The following is an 18875-nucleotide window of genomic DNA, read 5'->3' as shown; positions in this document are numbered from 1 at the left end:
ACAGAAGATTGTCGCTGTGAGTATTTCAAAAATAAAGCTCTTAGACTTTGGGAGGCTGATACAAAACTGTTTGAAATAATTAAGAAATTATGACGAGTATTCGAGTAACACCAGACTTCATCAGCTCTTAGTTCATAGCTGAAGTGCTGCTACCATGTTTCCTATTTAAGAAATAACACCTATTGTCGTTTTAGATCTTATGCCTTAAAATTTTAATTAGCTGGTAAAGCCGGAGACAGCACTGAAGTTATGTCTTTTATCTGATTTCACTTAATGGAGCTATTATTTGAACATGTCCTGTCTTGCTTGTACCTGTTTTTTATGTCCACATCTTTACTGCTGTTTATATACCTGCTTTGAAAGCACTCTGCTTGGACGGTAAGTGCTATATAAATAACATTTACTTGTATTGTATTACACACTTATTCATTTTCCCTGTAATGATCCAATTACCTTTGCAGGGCTGTTTAAAGCTTAACCCACCATATATCCTGCATAAGGCTGTATTTCTCAACTACTTAGTTACATGAGTTATGTTTGTCCTGTTTTTCACTGGAAACTAATAGCATCCGTACACTATACACAAGATATTTTGCACAGTGTTTGACTAATAAAATGTACTGACCCAATAAGATTTAGAGGTCAAGAACGCTGCAGGAGAGTTATAGAAGGCTATAAAAGTATTATAGAAGAAGAGAAGATATAGAGATAAAGAACATAATCTTGTATATGATATTGAGAATAATAAAGAACATAAAGACAAACATCACATTCCTGCTGTTATTGTTGGGTCCATCCTTTGAGTATCTTAGATAAAGCACCATATAAACGAAATCCATTAAGTCCGCCTTCAAGGAATGAACAAAGGCAACCTCAATCTCCATGCCGTTAAAAGAAAAAACAGATTGTGAATAGGCTTTATATCCTCCACTTTGATAGTAATTCAAACGAACGTATTAAAGCAGTTTTAAAGATTTTATAGATTTGTGATTCACACTGAAATTATTTGTAGGCAAATACTCTGAGAATACGCAGAATCCCATGCACCACATCAGACGGAGAGCTTTCACACATACAGAGGAGTATATGAAGGATTTCCTGAAAACTATATCTGACGATGAAGACTGTGAGGTGAGGCTGTAGTTAAGCCTTGAGCTGTTCTCTGGTTCTGATTTCACGTTTAAAAAAATGTGTAAAATTGATTGTGAAACGCTGTAGATGCTGGTAAATAAATGATGCTACTGACAATGTAACTGACTTCGGATCTTAAATCATTTTGGCAGGAATTGTATATAATATTCATTAGTATGTTTTCTTGGTGTATAATAACCTGAATATATGAATCGTGTTTTTCTACAAAGGGAGAAGGTCCTCTTCCACAGAGTCCGCCAAGTTAAACTGCCATTTTTCTACAGTAGCCCAGAGCGGACAAACAAACACTTCTTCTGCTCTAGATAGGTTTCTCTTTCATGCTATAGAAGAGGGTGAGATGACTGAGTTGCAATCAGCAACTGCACTGCCAGATGCCACTAAAATCCTACACACTGCTCTTTTCATTTCTAGCATATTCAAACCAACATTTGATTCAATTTAATCTTTAGGTGCTTTCAAACTGACAGCTACAGTTAGTCTGAGTCAGTCCAGGAACAGTTTGCCAAAAATCCGGATGATATTAAGCCTTTTTTTAAACTTGGGTGTGAGTCATAGACTGTTCTGTGAAAGTAGAGCAAGCAGGGTGAGAGGATCTAACTCAGGTCTATACTAAAATAAGAAGTCCAACACTTTGGTCAGCCTGAAATATCTTCACAGTCCCCAGAGGATGAATCCAACTGACTTTGAGCGCCTCTCTAGTCTTCCCACCACTCACTTTACACTGTATCTATATATATATATATATCCTATATCTTATTCACACACCAATAGGACAGCATAAGGAGCAATTTGGGGTTCAGTATCTTGCCCAAGGACACTTCCGCCATGCAGACTGAATCACCATAAATTCAGTAATCCTCTGACTTTACATCTAGCGCCATCATCAGTTCATAATTTCAATTTATCTGCAAAGATAATGACATTCCAGTCAGCCATGCTTGTTTTTTTCCTCACACATCAGAGTGTTAACATCATCATTGTGAACATGTTTGCATGTTGGAGTTAGTATTTAGCTCAAAGCACCACTGTGTGAATTTAATAGTCTTTTTGATTGAAGAACAATCTAATTTTAGCATGAGACATTCTCCTCTTGTATAAATATGCTGATCTAAATTCATTACGGCTTACTGCGGGAGCAAAATACTGCGAGTGTGTAAACATGATTAATTTCTGAGGACTGATTTGATGCTTTCCACTCCTCGATTTAGTTTGTGTGGCTGTTTTACTAAATGCATTATTAAACTTGGGATCATCTTAAAAACAGGCAGGTCACACTCAGCTCTCTTCAGACCTGGATTGTCTTGGAACAAAAAAAAAAAACAATATAGCGAAGCAACAATAATTCAGGCGTGGAATACGTATTCAAACAGGCTTTTTTTTTTATTATGGCTTTGAACTTTACTCAAATGTTACATACAGTATCTTTGGGCAAAGTACAAGACGTTACCTTACCTTACAAACAACACACTCATTGTATCGTCTATAAAAAACTACAGCCCCGCCTATCCTTGAATATTACAATAATCATCTATAGGTGCTGAATACAAATACAGTTAATATTTACCAGCAGATGTTTTTATAAATACACAATAAAATGTACTGTAAGTCAGTTAAGGATAAAGTCCATTGCCAGGCCTTACTGACCTTGATAAAATTAAGACATGATGGGTCTCTATGAGAGGACAACAACTTAAGAAATATTAATGTAAAATCGTTTGTTTTGGGGTTTGTTTGTTTTTTCAATTAACATTTGCAAATAAATGCACAAAATATATGAATATAAACCCTGTAAAACAATAATCATTTCCAACGGAACATGATGACTTACAGGTCTCTTTCATTGCACAGTCCAAAGGTGTAACATCCTCAATGAGTCCACCTTAACACATCTTTCAACTATTATTCCTTCAATCTATTGCAAAACGAAACAATAGTGAGACATAAATATTTCATTCTTACACATTCAGCAGCCACACATTTCTGTCTACAGGGCTGCACAGTGACCTCTGATTGAGATCATGGTTTTCATATATTTTTTTATCAATTACATTAAACCACTTCCGAGTAAACACTGGAGTTTCTGGATGATGTGGCGTGTTGTTTTCATCAGCAGATAAATATGATCAAAATTAAAAGTAAAAAGATAAAACAATCTTTGCTGTTGGCCAGCCAAGTTTTTGTGTGACAGACTGATAAGTATAGCATTGGTCATAACTGTGCAGCCCCGTACTAGCATTTAAACACTCTATTATTAATAATGTTCATATATACAGTTGAGCTAAATTCACATCAAATATGTATGAAAATATGTATTTTGTGTTTGTCAGCTGATCATAATTTAAACTTGTCTTCTCATTATCATTATCATTATTATTATTAACCTCTTCTCTGCTGATGTTAAAAAACAGGATCATTAAACATTAAGACCTGTCAATTAATCTGAGTGATCCTTTTTATTTGCTGCTTTAACATTCGGTACATTTACAATATTATTTACAAATGCTAAGCCAGAATATATATTTATTAAGTAAACTATTGACTGTGGAGATGACTGTGCTGTCGAGCAGGTTTTGTTTGTCCCAGAATGAGTTGTGTCACAAATCAAAAACACTTCCATCGGGCCAATTTAACCAAAAATGTTTGTAAGAATAAACAAATAACAAGTGAACAACCAAGAGTGACTGAGATTTACAGGCTACTGGCAAAATCTACTATAAATTGGCTGAAATTTGTTAATTACATGCCTGAATGACACTGCAACTCATCTTGCTAATGCACAATTAAAATGTCTCCCTCCCATTTGTTTCGCAACACTTTGATATTTACAATTATAACAGGAGCATGGGTCAGGCAATGCAGAAATACAGGTACTGTACATTACACAGAACATATGTTCAAACATCACTCTGGTATACACAGTATATACAGACTAAGATGATTGTAGCCAAAGCCGTTATCAGATAGCTGTGCTTAGAAAAAAGAGACAGAACTGTCTTTAACTTTGTCCATATCAAATCAGAGGACAGCGAAAGAGACAGTCCTCTATTTCCAACTGATGCAGTGGCTAAGAAACACAATCAAATACATCAAATAGAGACACAATGATAGGAGACAGGAGACATGTGTGGTATGGCCTACCTGACCTTAGTCTTGTGATCAATCACCTAGTCTATAACAAGCTTCACACTAGGTGTCTCTGTACATAAAATAACACCCGCAATGTCCCCATTCATTCCCAATAACGCCCACACATTCCTGGTAATTAAAAATATCAATAGAAAAGTGTCACCCCTGAAAACTCCTAAAAACACTACACCTAAACAATCTGCAGGGTGTTGTAGAACAAGGTGCTAAATGTGACAACAAGACAATGTCATGTCAAATTCCTGGGAGAGAAACTTTTTACATGCCTGGGTAAGAGGTTTCTTACAAACAGGAGAGAGATGAGGGGTGTCAAAAACAGTGACACACACACACTCACAAAAAAAAAACCTGGACCAAACTCTTCCAAAATCTTCATGCAGAGCTTTACCAGGTAGGCATCATGTCTGGGAACCAGACGCGACCCAAATGCTTTGACACCTCCCAGTGGATATCATCCAGCCCATAGCGATGATCTGGAACCAGTACCTCCTCCATGATGGATAGTTGTGTCAGCCTGTCTCCACACATCTTGACGAACTCCACGAAGGCGCTGCAGGACACTTCGCACTCTCCCAAGCCGATGGCAGACAGCTGTGTGCAGCGCTGGGCAATGCGGATCAGCTCTTCATCCAGCGGCCGCAGCCCGTTGGCGCACACCACCAGTTCGACCAGACGTGGGCAGGTGAGCCCGACGCGGCCCAGCACATCTTTACTGACGGAGCGGCCGAAGTACAGATGCGTAATGGGGATTTCGTCGCGGAAGAAAGGCCCGAACTCGTCCTCATAGAGGAAGAAGTACATGACCAGATTGAATTTGGGAGAGTGGCGCACCATGGCGTCCCAGCTGCTCTTCTTGATGGTGTGAAACTGTTGGCCGGGGTTCTCGCTGATCACGTCGATGCGAAGGTGCTCAAGGTGAACATGCTTCTCTGAGGAGAGGGCGATGAGAAGTTCATCACTCAGCAAATGGTAGTTGAGAGCCAGTTCTCTCAGGCCATGGCACTGATCGGCCACGCATAGAATGCCTAGTATGGAGAGAAAAGTAAATTAAAGAAAACTATTGATCGACACAGAGGAAAAAGACGACAATCTTGGATATACATATAGATACTAGACTTGATTAGTTAGAGTTAGAATGATTTATTGATCACTGCCTCTTAACAAAAACTCGAAAATAATAATCCAAACATAAACAGATTATCAGCTGTAATTGTTCTTGATCGCAACAATAATTCGACAATCATTAAGATCCCTAATATCTATTGTTCCTTCCGTTTGTCAGTACCTGCAGGTGAAACATGAGGGCAACTGCTCATTTTCAGCAGTTTGAGGGTGTCGCTGTTATTGGCCACGAGGACTTTAAGGGAGGGGTCATCCACCGGTGTGTCATCGATCTTCAGGGAGGACAGCGATTTGGAGTTGACAAAAACCACTGTCAGTGCTGAGATGAAGTGAGACTGTTTGAACGGAGTGAGAGAGAGAGAAACATGAAGTCATCTCTTTACTTTAGTGAAAAAGACATCGAGCAATTTGACAGGCAGGCAAAGCTACGTAAGTACCCTCTTCTTCCACTTTACATTGGCATCACCGCCCTCTGCTGGTGGGAGACTTTTCTACACTCTGACCCTTGTCTGGATATGTGCGTGTCATTGTGCACGTGCTTGTAAAGAACAGGATACAAACAAAACAGAAACCTGCTGAAAACATCAGTAGAAGGTACCTTTAGATGATTATACCGCATTGTTTATGATTTGTCTTTTAAAATTAACTGTCTGTGAGAATCAGATGACAACTTAGAGATCTTAAATGATAGACCTTCACACAGGCACTTAGTATTAATCAGACCAGCTGCATCTTAGACATTAATCTGTGATCACAGCTTTAAACTGAATGCTTACATCCCTACAATGTGTTACAGTTCAGAAAAGCTCATAATGTGAATGATGTAATTACTTTGGGCAGCTCCATGAAGCTGGGCCTGGCTGTGGAGATGAGCCCCAGTGTCTTCAGGGAACAATTCACGAGCTGAGAGAGGATGTCGCACGCTGCTTCTGCGGACTCTCTGCTGCTGTCCACCTGAGCAGGGCGGAGAGAGAAAAGTAAAAGCGGATTGACACTAAGACTTCACCCACACACTTCTTTTCATCACTTTAACCACCATAAGCACAAACTCAGCTCATACCTTAAAGCTGACATACTGCAGGTGATTGGAGTGCCTTTTGATTATCTGTTTGATGAGGTCTGGATGTGTGGCCTTTAGGTACGAGCTTGCTGGTTGATTCAACTCGAACTCAAAGCACCGCCACAGCTCTGGCATATGAAAAGCCTGGTTCCAGCCCCGGCACACCTGTGGTGACACCAGTAAAAAGAATATTTGATTCAAGTGATTTGCCTCTCTTCAAAAAACATCCTTTATTTGGGTAACCTGCTAGTAGAAAACTGAATACTTGGAGGACCCACAATAAATCTTATTTCCAAAAAACATTACTTTCTACAAGAGATAGAGAGAAAGAAAAACAAAGGTGACTCATAGGGGAGAATAGAAATCATTCATTTATGCTGAAGTAGGTGGCCCTCACCCTCACTCAAGCATAATTTTGATTTGTCTTGTCCTGTCTTGTTGTTTCACACAGACCAGGAAAAATACTGCAGTCTTTAAATACGATCAATAAAAAGAAAATGATGTATGACAATCCTGCATCAAGGCTAGGAGCCATCCTAACAGACATGATTAATGAGTTCTTTCAGGCCACCGTCTGACCATTCAGAAGGAGATAAAAGTTAGCCACAGGTCGTGCTTCCTGCGTAGTGACTGACGGCTCAATATTACATGGGTACCTGAGAAGCATAAGCCCGATCCAGTAGAGGCAGGTACTGAAAGATGTGAAGCAGGATCTCCTGTGGCAGACACTCCCAGTGGGCTCCTTCTTCCTCCAAATCTTTCTTCCTCTTCTGCTTGAGGGACCGTTTAAGAGTCTCCTGAGAGCCACCGCTGGTGCCACCTCCATCCTCCTCCTCATTCCCTTGCAGGCCGCGTTTCATCCTGGGTAAACAGAGGAGGAGTGAACAAAATCCAGATGGCGAGGGAACTTTATAAAGGGAGAGGAACTCTTGATTAGCACTTGTAATTATGCACGGCCTCTTCATCACCAGCACCGACATGCTTGGCACACTAAGTGTTATCCTGTTTCCCCTGTTGTTAACAAGCTTTCACTCAGTGTCTGCACGGTTGATGCACGCTGACACATACTGAACATATCTGCCAGATGATTCATAGTTGTGGAGCTGAACTTTCAATATAGTACAGAAAGTAGTAGTACCAAATAGGGCTGGACAATATGACAACATAATGGCATATTTTGTTTATATATATGGCCAATTATAGAGGTATAGATTGTTTTATACCTGGTTAAATTAGGCCATGGTTTATGAACTACCTGAATATGGCAAAAACACACATTCCTGTCTAGTTATTTTAATCATTAACTGTTTCTGTAATGATTTTTACTGCACGCAAATACAATCTAATGTGATTAGGCACAACAAGATAACATGACACTGGCAGAGAGGTATTCCTTTGCCTATATATTTATTTTTGAGGTCGTATTTTGCAGCAGTGTTGACCATGACCTATTGTTCAGAAACATAATATAATAGAAATATAATATAATATAATATAATGCACTCCATCCACTGTGGCCTCAATAATGAACAAAGTACCTTTATGGCAGTGAATTAGCTTTGTAAAAGTAAGATTCATGGCAGAGCTGGATCACATTAGACCTGCATGTCAACACCACAATATCACATTACATGAACAATGGCTGATTTGTGTTGACACTGGATACATGTGGAGGTTAGTATAAGTCTAAACTTACCTGACACACTATGTATTAACCGTGTAAAGCTGTTAAAAATGTGTCAATAAAGGTGTCAACACCCTGGGTGTGTGTTTGTGTTAGCTCTGGCTCTGAGAATGAAAACATTGTGAAGGAGGGGACACGCCTCCCTCCGCTTCAACCCGACAACACCATCTGATCAGCGTGATGCACGATTCATGAGCTAAAAATAAATGAATAAATAAATAAAAATGAAGCTCCTGCACGCAAATGTGCACATAATGCGCGCATTGTCGGCGACGTTTATCAACAACACGAACACGGCCAGCTAAAACCAAGACGAGCCGAGCCTTGCACTTATATAAAGTTTGCATTTTAAAAAACAGTAATTAAAACACAGTCTATGTGCATAACATTTATCAACCCCCCTCCTACTCTTACCTGGCTTTCACCTCCGTTTTACTGTTTATCAGGGAAAAGGCAGAGATCACTCAACCGGGACCGACACAAGAAAACTGCGTTAGAGCTGTCCGACCGATCAAACACATTGGACCATAGGACAGCACGGAGTGTCGGGAGGTTAGCAGACACCGACTAGGAGCGTAACCGAGCAAGTTTTAAACAAGTGTTTTCGTTTTCCGACCGCCTGACCTAGTTTCGCTCCCACAACTCTGCTCCAGTAGTTTGCCTATGAGTTAAAGATGGCGTTTGTGTTGCTGCTGCTGCTGCGTCGAGACACATCCGAGCTGGCCGGGCCTGCAGTTACAGCGAGCGGCCGACAGGGGGCGGCGTTTCACGCTGCTGGAAGGAAGTCACCAAAACATTGGATTGAAATCTCAGTTCATTTTTATTTAACAAGGTTGTTATCCTGCAACCAATGCATACCCCCAAGAGCAGAACAAATCAAGCAAAAAAAGAAAAAGAAAAAAGAAAAACTCAATTTAACAATATGTTATAGCCGTAGGGCACTGGTTGTCAAACTGTGGTACACTGGTAGTCCTTTACTTTCCTGTAAGGCACTTAGAGAAATCCTTGAAATATTTTTTTTATTAAATAAAATCATTTACATCGAACCAGGGGAACACTCAAATAAGTTTTGCATTTCCTGAAATATCTCCTTTCTCAGTACCATCTCTGCTTTCATTCATATCTATGATTAGCTCAAATGTGATGTGAGATAGCAAGAGCGTCGCACCCGTGGGGGATGGGGGGGATGCGACACCCCCACTTTTACAAAAAGACGATTTCACCCCCCCCACTTTTTCTGAGATTTAAACCATTTACCCGTCCTCGCAGTCCACCAGCATACTGAAACGGAGGCCACGTCAGTTCTCCATAGGCTACATGAAAACCCATTGGTCCAGTTACATCCATCCGGCCATCCAGCCAATCACAGCCAATCACAGCCATTTGACCAAACCCACCAGGTCCGCCGCACGAAAAATAGGAATTCTGTCGGTAACTAACAAAACTATGTCTTGCTTTGTGACATTTAAGTCAATATTAACCAAGCCAGGTGGCAAACAAACTTAGCATCGAGTCAAGTTAATGGTAACTGACAGAAGGTTTGCTAATTTGCAGACATCTACTTCTAAGTTTGATGATCAGACCATGTCTAAAAGGAAGAGACAGCAGACCATCGACTCATTTTTCAAGTCAAAGTGTCAAGTAAGTGGAGTTGTAGTGAGAGGAGGGAAACATCAAGCTAACATTATTTATGTGCAATCATGTAAGATACACATCTGCTATAATTACATAGCTAATCATGCCATATATCGTTGGAAAGCTAAGACTGTTGTGATTCGTTTGATGCCGACCATTTCAAGATAAAATCACAACAGGCATAATCAACGCCACAACCGAGCAATCACGCAATTATAAAAGGTAAATCAACTCACCAATAAAGCCACACAGAAACCGGCTGTTAGTCCGACAAAAACGTTGCTTTTTTAACCTTGTGGTTGTGCTGATTCTAATGACACCTCCCATTTGTGTTGTGCTATATAAATAAAGATTGAGTTAGATGTTGGGGAGTTCTTTGACAGAAAATTGAAGACTCAAATCCGGCTTCCAAACTACCATCACCAATGATAGCAAGTAAGCAAGTAGCAAGTAAATGTATCTTCCACTTTTTGTTGCCATGCTGGCAACAGGCCTTCAGCTGTTAGCCATAACTTGCCAAAGTTGATTGAGTAGTCAGAGCATTTTAATTATTTCTAGTTATACATATATATCGTTAATTTTCCCGATAATCAATGCAGATAATTTCGCTCATGTGCCACCCCTAGAATACCCCCACTTTTTAAAGTGCTGTGACGCCCCTGTGAGATAGTAAGCAAAGGTTAAATGAAGGGTTCAAAAACTCTGCAATCTCCAAACAGGACATTTCAGGAAGTGAAGTGCAGATCAGGAGAACACCTTTAAAACCAAATTAGCTCTGAATTCTTGAACTGGTTCTGCCCCTGATTCAAAAACAATCAACAATAAATAATATCTTTAGGAATAAATCTGCTGGATTTTAATGTATGTGAAACTAGTGGCAGCTGGAGAGAATATTTTCTCAGGTGGTATGTGGTATAAAAAGTGATACAAAGGTTATGTACAGAATACTCATTGTTTTTTCTTTTCTTTTTTGTATGTTTATGACAAATGTTTATTATATTCCTGCCTAAAGGGATACAATTATGATGGCTGTTCACCCCCACCCTTAAATCTTGAGTTGATAAATTATATCTATAACACAACAGTGTATATATTTTGTATTGTTGGAGCCATTTATTCTCTATATTTCATAACGTTCAAATACAAATCTTCAAATTAAACAGGTAAACATCGTCCCAGGCTTGTCAGTGTAACAGGGGTTACATCAGTCAGCCCAAAATGAGAGCTGTGGTCCCCCCAAAAAAATGTAGTGCCGTCTGCCATTACAAATAATGTCATCCCAGGAGTTCAACTAGTCCTCCGCTCCAATGCGTGTTGGTGGAACAATGGCAACACAGTCCTGTCCTGCCTGGCTTGTGTCCCAGGCGGCCATAACGTTATTTGGCTCCTGATCCATCCAATAAATGAAATTCCACTTGAATGTGTCGCCATTGACCCAGAAGAAGGTGCCCTCCTTGACCATATCTTGCAATCCAATCCATGCTGAATGAAAATTCTCGCTAGGATTCTGCTGTACATACTGAAAAGTCATGTTTGTCAAGAATGCCTGGTCTTCTTTATTCCAAACCATAGCCAGGTCACCCCCATAGTCAAGACACTCTATGTGAGCCTTTTCCCACTTCTTTGTTTCGTGGAACAGGATGAAGCAGCGTGAAGCGTGCTCAGTCCAGCCAGGCAGGCAGCGTGAACACTGCAGGGTGTCTCTGTTGCAGAATCTCCAAATGAAGCCCATTTCGTCCGAGAACAGGATTGAAAGCTGGTGTTCATTAGCTGCTTTCAGCTGCATGGAGTTTAGCTGTTCATTTAATAACAGCCGGTGCAACTGTTTGCTTTCTGCGCCTTGGTGGGTGATGATCTTCAGTGATTCGTTCAGATGGAGGTTAAGTTGTTTGTTCTCTTCCTCTATGAGGTTAAAGTTTTCAGGAGTTGAATTCAGAAACATGTTAAGCTTTTGGTTCTCCACATCCAATTGTCTCTTTTCTTGAATCGGGTTCTCCAAGTGCAGGTTCAGCTGTGTATTTTCTTGGGTGATGTTGTTCAAGAACAGGTTTAGCTGTGTATTTTCAGCAGACAACAAGGTGAAGGTATCCAGTGTTGCAGTTAAGTGCAGCTTCAGTTGGTTGTTCTCAGTACCCAGAAGGGTGAGGTTCTGATAGGTGGAATTCAGAAGCTGTTTCAGCTGAATGTTTTCCATTTTAAACTTTTTCTCATTCCATGCTGTCTCCTCTGGCATATGTTGTAATTTTGCATTCAGAAATTGCTGTTTATTTATCTGACTGAAGAGGGCACTGGTCACACCAGACACAAGCACTATCAAAATCCCAATTAAAATAGCTTGCCAATTGGATTGCAGTCTTTTTATCAAGATGTTTAATGTCCCTTCTGTGCCCGTTATATCTTCATCTTCTATGCCTGTTATATCTTCAACTTCTGTGACTGTGAGTGTTTCTGAGTCCTCATCAGAATTTTTGTGTGGGAAACTGCAAAACAAAAGAAGACGATCAAGAGATGTTCTGATAAGCACAGTGACAGGAAAAAAACATTACAATTGCAGACTGACCTTTATGGTTTCAAGGCAATAATTGTTCTAATAAATAGTTCTAATCTGCTAGTCTCCTGCAGCCACTGTGGCAAGCTACCTGTGACACATTATTTCCCTGCAGAACTGATGGAACCTCTATATAAGTAGCCTATATAGTACATTTTCCCATTATATTAGTTAATAAGTCACCATATGGCATATCTTTTTATGCAGTCAACATCTACCGTGTGCTGATATCCAGTGTTGCAGTTAAGTGCAGCTTCAGTTGGTTGTTCTCAGTACCCAGAACGGTGAGGTTCTGATAGGTGGAATTCAGAAGCTGTTTCAGCTGAATGTTTTCCATTTTAAACTGTTTCTCATTTTTATACAGATAATCTTGTACAATACATTATTCAATCCAAAAATGTATACTGCATCCAAACATTAAGTTACAGACTACCAGCAAACGGAAATTATTCTAAACTCTCCAAACTCCCACAACTTTACTCTTGATTTATTACCTCATTTGGATTTCTTCAGTGTAAGTCATGTCATCAGTTGTACATATTCCTGCAACGTGTTCTTCAAGAGCAGGTTCAGCTGGGTCTGTTCTTGGGACTTGTTCTTCAAGAGGAGGTTCAGCTGTGTCTTTTCTTGAAAACAAAAAGAAGGAGATGTTCTTAAAGCACATTGACAGGTAAAAAAAACACATTGCAATTACAGATTGGTCTTTATGATTATTGTGAGTGCAGCCATTTTCTGTTCTCTGGCTTTTGCACGCAGCCTTTTGCAAAGGTTGCACTCTGAGATCACAGTTCTTGCTGCTGCATTTGCTTTAGGTATCCAATAACGTTGTCTTAATCTCGCCAAGACGTGATTTCTGCCACCGTGTCCCGTTTCCTGGTGGATGTGATGTAAAATAAGGTGGGCTATCCTGTGTTGTTTATGCAGAAGTACAGGATGCTTGGCCTCCTCAGGCATCGCTGATCTGTTCAGACACCCCCCTACTCTCAACACACCGTCTTGTAAATATGGGTCCAATTTGAGAATTGAACTGTTTCTTTTCACATGAGAGTTTCCTTGGTGTAGAACTTTTATTTCTTCAGCATAGGTCTGTTTCTGACTGTGCTTGATCAGTTCCATTTCAGCTTTGGATAAATCCTCAACGGTAAGCATTTTCTTTTCCAAGTTCGTCTTACAAATAATCATTTGTTCTTTAACCATTCGTCTGCGTTTCTCTGTGTCATATTCAGACTGTTGCAAAGCCTTCTCGAATGCTTTTCTTTTCCCACTGAGGTACCGCAGCAACTCTTTCAAGCGCAGAATCCAGGCGGTTGCCTTTTTCAGCTTGTGCCAACTGGAGTAATGTTCCACAAGGTGGTTCACTGGATCTGTGTTGTCTACCACTGGTCTTGTGCACGATACAGCAGCTGACGTTTTCACTTCTTCATCATTTTCTGACAGAGAAGTAGACTGTTCAGGTTGCTCTGGCCACTCCTTCTGATTGCTCAAGAAACTAGGCCCTTGAAACCAATTCTTACTTGACATGAAGCTCTCGATCTTTAGGCCCCTGGACGCCTGATCAGCTGGGTTTTGAGTGGTGTTGACATAATTCCATTGAGCTATTGTGGTGGCTTCTCTGATGAAAGAAACACGATTTGCCACAAATGTCTTGAAACGAAGAGCATCATTTTCAATGTATTTTAGTACTGTCGTACTATCCGTCCAGAAGACCGAATCAGTCAAGGGAACTTGAAGTTCTTCTTTCAACATCCGGTCAACCTTGACTGAAACCATTGCAGCCGTCAACTCCATTCTTGGGATTGTAACCTGCTTAAGAGGAGCGACTCGGGACTTTCCCATCAAAAAGCAAACATGTTTCTCTTCTCGCTCATTCGTCAACAAGAGGTATGACACAACCCCATATCCATCTTGACTTGCATCTGAGAAATGGTGGATTTGTGCAACCTTTGTGGGTCCAAATGAGCTAGGCTTGAAACATCTGCTCACACAGAGATCTGACAACTTGTCAAGGTCTGCTAACCACTTCTGCCATGTTCGTTGTGACTTCACTGGAATTTCCTCATCCCAGCCTTTTTTCTCTTTGCAGAGGTCTCTTAGAATAAGCTTGACGGGCAGGAGTAGTGGTGCAAGAAATCCCATTGGGTCATACACAGAACTAACAACAGATAGGATGCCTCGTCTTGTGCATGGCTTGTCTGGCAGCTGAATCTTGAACTTGAAGCTATCAGAACTTGTGCACCACTGCACACCTAATGCCCTTTCTACTGGTAGTTCGTCATGCTGCAAGTCCAGGTCTTTAACTTCAGCTGCTCTTTCGTTGTCAGGGATGGAGCACAGCAACGCTCTGCTGTTGCTTACCCACTTAGTTAAGTGGAACCCGCCTCTGCTACACAACTTCGTCAGCTCTTTCACAAGATTAACAGCTTAATCTTCTGGAGCAACTGACTTCAAACAGTCGTCCACATAGAAGTTCTTAAGGACTGTCTGAGTGGCTTCTGGTGAAGTCGTTGTAGCTGCATCTTGTGCTGTTCTTCTTAGTGCATAAGAAGCACAACTGGGGGATGACGTGGCTCCAAATAGGTGCACACACATCCTGTACTCTGCCACCTGCTCATTGAGATCAGCACCTGGCCACCAAAGAAAGCGCAACAGATCTGCATCTTCATCTGGAACCCGCACCTGGTAGAACATGGATTCAATATCCACCATCAGAGCGACAGGTTCCTGCCTGAACCTAAGCAGCACCCCAATAAGGGTGTTTGTAAGGTCAGGCCCTTGTAGCAGTTTGTCATTCAGCGACACTCCCTAACTGACACTAAGTTGCCGTACAGTCAAACACGATCCTCAACTTTCTCTTTTTTGGATGATACACCCCGTGGTGCGGGATGAACCATACTCTTCCGTCACTGCGACTCAACTGTTCATCTGAAACTCTTGTGGCATAGCCTTTCTCCAGGATGCTGTTCATAAAATCTTTATACTTTTGAAAGAACTCTGAATTTCTATTTAACTTCCGCTTCAAGGAGTTAAGCCTTTGCTCAGCTATACCACGGTTACATGGCATCTTCACCTGGTCATCCTTCAGAGGCAGCTTAATGCAGTAATGGCCATCTGTAAGATGTGCTGATGTTGTCACAGTGTGCATAAACTGCTTGTCATCTTGTGATAGCTCTCGCTTGTCCTCACACCGGCGTTCTGGAAAATCAGCATCATAATGCTTCATCAACATGTCTTCTATGCTCAATACAGAAATGCGGTTAACAAAGAAATTCTGTCTTTCAGCATCATCAGATTCCTTCTTTTGACATCTGCTGATGGGCCCATTGATTACCCATCCTAGAGCAGTCTTTACGGCATATGGACCGTCGCTTCGGCTGTTAATTATCTCCCATGGCTCCATAGCCTTGTAGGCGTTGGTACCAATGAGAAGACTGATCTCTGCTTCCAGTTTTGGGAGATGGACTCGGTTCAGGTAAGACCACTTCTCCAAATCTTTCTTCTGTGGTATATTGGCTTTCTTTGCAGGTATGTCTGGGTGTGTATACACATTGGGCAGCTTGATGTAGTCTTGTCCATCTAAGCCACATACCTCTAGATCTGTTAGGACGTAACTGCTCACTTTCTGTTCTGGTGACATGGTGTGAAGAATGTACTCTGTCTTTCTGCCTCGGATATTCAACTTCTTCGCCAAGTCCTCAGTACAAAAAGTCGCTGTGCTTCCTTGATCCAGGAATGCATAAGTTTTGATAATTTTTGTGCCCTTCTTGTGTTTTATCTGCACAGGTACAATGGGAAGGATACATGCATTGTTCCCGGCCCCAGTATGTTCTCCTCTACCACACCCTGCAGACACAAGAGCATTCATTACTTCGGCTGTGCCCTGAGAATTGTCATCTGCACTGTTCTTCTCTGATGTGCGATCTTCTTTTACGACATGCATGATAGCAGGATGCTTAAAGGAACAGTCAGGGCATGAGCTCTTTTTCTTACAGTCCTTAGACAGATGACCTGCCGTAAGACAGCTAAAACAAAGCCCTTGTGTCTTTAAAAATTCAATTCTGTCTTTCAAAGACTGATCTTTGATCTTGTTGCACACATTCAGTGCATGATTCTTTTTGCAGTACAAACAGGGACTTTGAAAAGCATTGGCTGACTTAACAGCTGAAGGCTTCTTCTCTGGTTGGCCTTTAGTGGCATCCTTCTCAGTAGCAGTCACACTTACTGCGAAGCTGCTCCTTTTAGATTCACCTTTTCCTGAATTTACCTTCTTCCTTGTGTTTCCCTGGTTACCTGTGGTTGTGTCCAGGATATCACCAAACAGTGGGTCATTGAAAATCTTGGCTTGATGGTAAACAAAGTCCACCAGATCAGGAAACCTAGCTCGTTTTTTCGTTCTGTCTTGAATGTCGTAAGCAAAGCTTCTCCATTTCTCTTTCAGCTTAAATGGAAGTTTGGAATAGATGCACTTCATGTTGGTAGGATTGTTCATTTCGTCCATGTAGTCCACATCACTCAATGTGTTACAACATCCAATCAAGAACAAAGCGAAGGTGTTCAGACCCTTCCTGTCCTCTGGCTTTATCTGAGGCCATTCCATTGCCTTCTTGATATAGGCATTGGCAATTATCAGTTCATCACCATAATGACGGTCAAGCAACATCCTAGCTTCCCTATAAGCCCTGTCTGGCCTCATGTGCTCACAGCTGCGAATGAGGTCAAGCGGTTCCCCACTCGTGAACTGTTCCAGGTAATAAAGGCGATCTTGCTGGCTGTCTGTCTTGCTATCAATGGCATGCTCGAAGGCTCTTATGAAAGACCTATATGTCAGAGGATCTCCTGTAAACACTGGTATGTCTCTGTGAGGCAGCTGAGTCAGACTTTGTTGCTTGATGAGCATTTCAGTCACCTCGTTTTGACGCTGCAATACTTGATACAGGTCATCAGTAGAATCATCGTCAATCGTATGCCTTGAGGAAGACTTTCTTCTGACTGAAGAAACAACTGGTGCAGCTGCCTTAGGCTTGATAGCAGGCAAAAGTTTACTAGCTCCATGAGGCTCATAATGATCACTTGTAAACATTTCTTTTCTACCAGTCAAATGCTTAGACCCAGGTCTGGGCCTTGTTACTGGATCTGTGTAATCATCCATAGACCCATGAGCATCTTCAAATTCTTCGTAAACCTTTAATTTGGCATTCGAAGCTGCAAGCTCAGTTTCAATCTGCAACTGCTCCTTTTTCACTCTCAAATGCACTTCTTCTTGCTCAAGCTTTTGTTTCATTTTCATAGCCGCTGCTCTTACTAACAGTGCTTCACGTTCTGCTTTAAGTTTCAACCGCGCTGAGCTAGTGCTAGATAGTTGAGATGCACGACTTGTAACTGAGTTGGCCACAGAAACACTATCCTGAGGCCTAACACCATCTTCCTCATCTTGATAACCTCTTTTAATTTCTGCAATCCATTCATTTGTTTCTTGTATGAATGCCTTTAATTCTGCGTGTCTGCTTTCATATGTCTCCTGATCAACTTTCTGATCATCTTCACTTAACAGCTCACATAATTCTTCATTAAGACGTTTATACTCTCCAAAACATCTTTCAAACTTCAGCAGAGTTTCTTCTTTTATGATGTCAACATTGCATTCATCTTGCTTCAATGTTTCTATCTCATTCTTTTGTTTGGTTAGCTGTGCCAGCTTTCCCTTTCTCTCGCCTTTTAGTCTCTGTATTTTCTCCTCTATAGCCCTTTCCGTAGGCTTTGGCGCCCTCTTTTGGTCAACAGACGCATCTGCATTCTTTTCTGCCATCTCGTTTCACTCGTATATCTCCACACATAAACTGTGACAATTTCACAAATTCCTCACAGCTTCTGAACTCTTCAATAAATTCACAGACACTTGTGAAAAGAGTTACTGTATGTGTAGGATCGTTTGGCAGAAATTCAATGACTTTCTGAGCTGGAAATCCTGTGGGCATTTACTTTCACCTTTACTTTCCTCCTTTAGCTAGCTGGCTAGCTAGCGTTGCTAGCAGGCTAATAGAAATGAGGAGAAAATATCAGACCTGATCCAGGCAAAACTTGCTTCAGCCGACGCTCTTTCAGGGTCACCAACTTTCCTCAAACTTCAATGCTGATTTCAGTTGGTTCTGTCTTCTTACCAAGCTACTGTAGCATAATAGCCTCATGAACTTGTCTTAGCCCAGTAGTTAGCTCCGCCGTGGCTCTGCTACTCTCGTGGCTTTTTTGCAAGTCTTTTGACTTTGATGTGAGTGCAGCGTGCTGACTCACACGCGACACGTACACAAAATAAAGGTCTTGAATCCTTCTTCGAGTTTGTACCTTTTACTGAAATTTAAAACAATACAAAACAAAAGATGAATTCCTAACAGCTAAATTATTCTAATGTGCCGTGACGGTCAAAAGACTGTGATGCTCCCATGGCTCGAGGCTTCTAGATGTCCTTCATGCGTACTCACGCTTTTATATTAACCTCAACAGCCAATCATATTCCATCACATTATAGCATGTGCACG

At 41.1% G+C, this 18875-nt stretch overlaps 2 protein-coding genes across 3 annotated transcripts; both read right to left on the bottom strand.

The window, feature by feature from the left end:
• Positions 1–3943: 3943 nt before the first annotated feature.
• On the bottom strand, positions 3944–18536 carry LOC109136962 (F-box/LRR-repeat protein 3). 2 transcript variants are annotated; one of them, XM_027281760.1, is made up of 6 exons: positions 18405–18536; positions 7135–7339; positions 6479–6643; positions 6250–6372; positions 5582–5753; positions 3944–5321 (listed from the first exon to the last, which is right to left on the bottom strand). In XM_027281760.1, the coding sequence occupies exons 2-6, from the start codon at positions 7336–7338 to the stop codon at positions 4681–4683; spliced, it is 1305 nt and encodes a 434-aa protein (XP_027137561.1). In that variant the 5' UTR covers position 7339; positions 18405–18536; the 3' UTR covers positions 3944–4680. The 2 variants fall into 2 exon arrangements, with proteins under 2 accessions (XP_027137561.1, XP_019109371.1); XM_019253826.2 differs by lacking the exon at positions 18405–18536 and adding an exon at positions 8577–8944.
• Positions 10407–18579, bottom strand: LOC113746370 (low affinity immunoglobulin epsilon Fc receptor-like). The gene is made up of 3 exons (XM_027281761.1): positions 18501–18579; positions 12840–12971; positions 10407–12277 (listed from the first exon to the last, which is right to left on the bottom strand). The coding sequence occupies exons 2-3, from the start codon at positions 12866–12868 to the stop codon at positions 11089–11091; spliced, it is 1218 nt and encodes a 405-aa protein (XP_027137562.1). The 5' UTR covers positions 12869–12971; positions 18501–18579; the 3' UTR covers positions 10407–11088.
• Positions 18580–18875: the final 296 nt, after the last annotated feature.

Source organism: Larimichthys crocea, chromosome VIII (genome assembly GCF_000972845.2).
Source record: "Larimichthys crocea isolate SSNF chromosome VIII, L_crocea_2.0, whole genome shotgun sequence".
Lineage (NCBI taxonomy): Eukaryota > Metazoa > Chordata > Actinopteri > Sciaenidae > Larimichthys > Larimichthys crocea.
The sequence above is the reverse complement of the archived record's forward strand: the minus strand, read 5'-3'. Positions and strand labels throughout refer to the sequence as shown.

Coding starts and splice junctions, on each gene's coding strand:
- LOC109136962 (XM_027281760.1), bottom strand. CDS start 7,338: ATGAAACGCGGCCTGCAAGGGAATGAGGAGGAGGATGGAGGTGGCACC. Junction 6,644..7,134: donor ATCGGGCTTATGCTTCTCAG/GTACCCATGTAA, acceptor GTGTCACCACAG/GTGTGCCGGGGCTGGAACCA. Junction 5,322..5,581: donor CCCTCATGTTTCACCTGCAG/GTACTGACAAAC, acceptor TCTCCATACTAG/GCATTCTATGCGTGGCCGAT.
- LOC113746370 (XM_027281761.1), bottom strand. CDS start 12,868: ATGACTTACACTGAAGAAATCCAAATGAG. Junction 12,278..12,839: donor ACTGAAGAAATCCAAATGAG/GTAATAAATCAA, acceptor TTTGTTTTGCAG/TTTCCCACACAAAAATTCTG.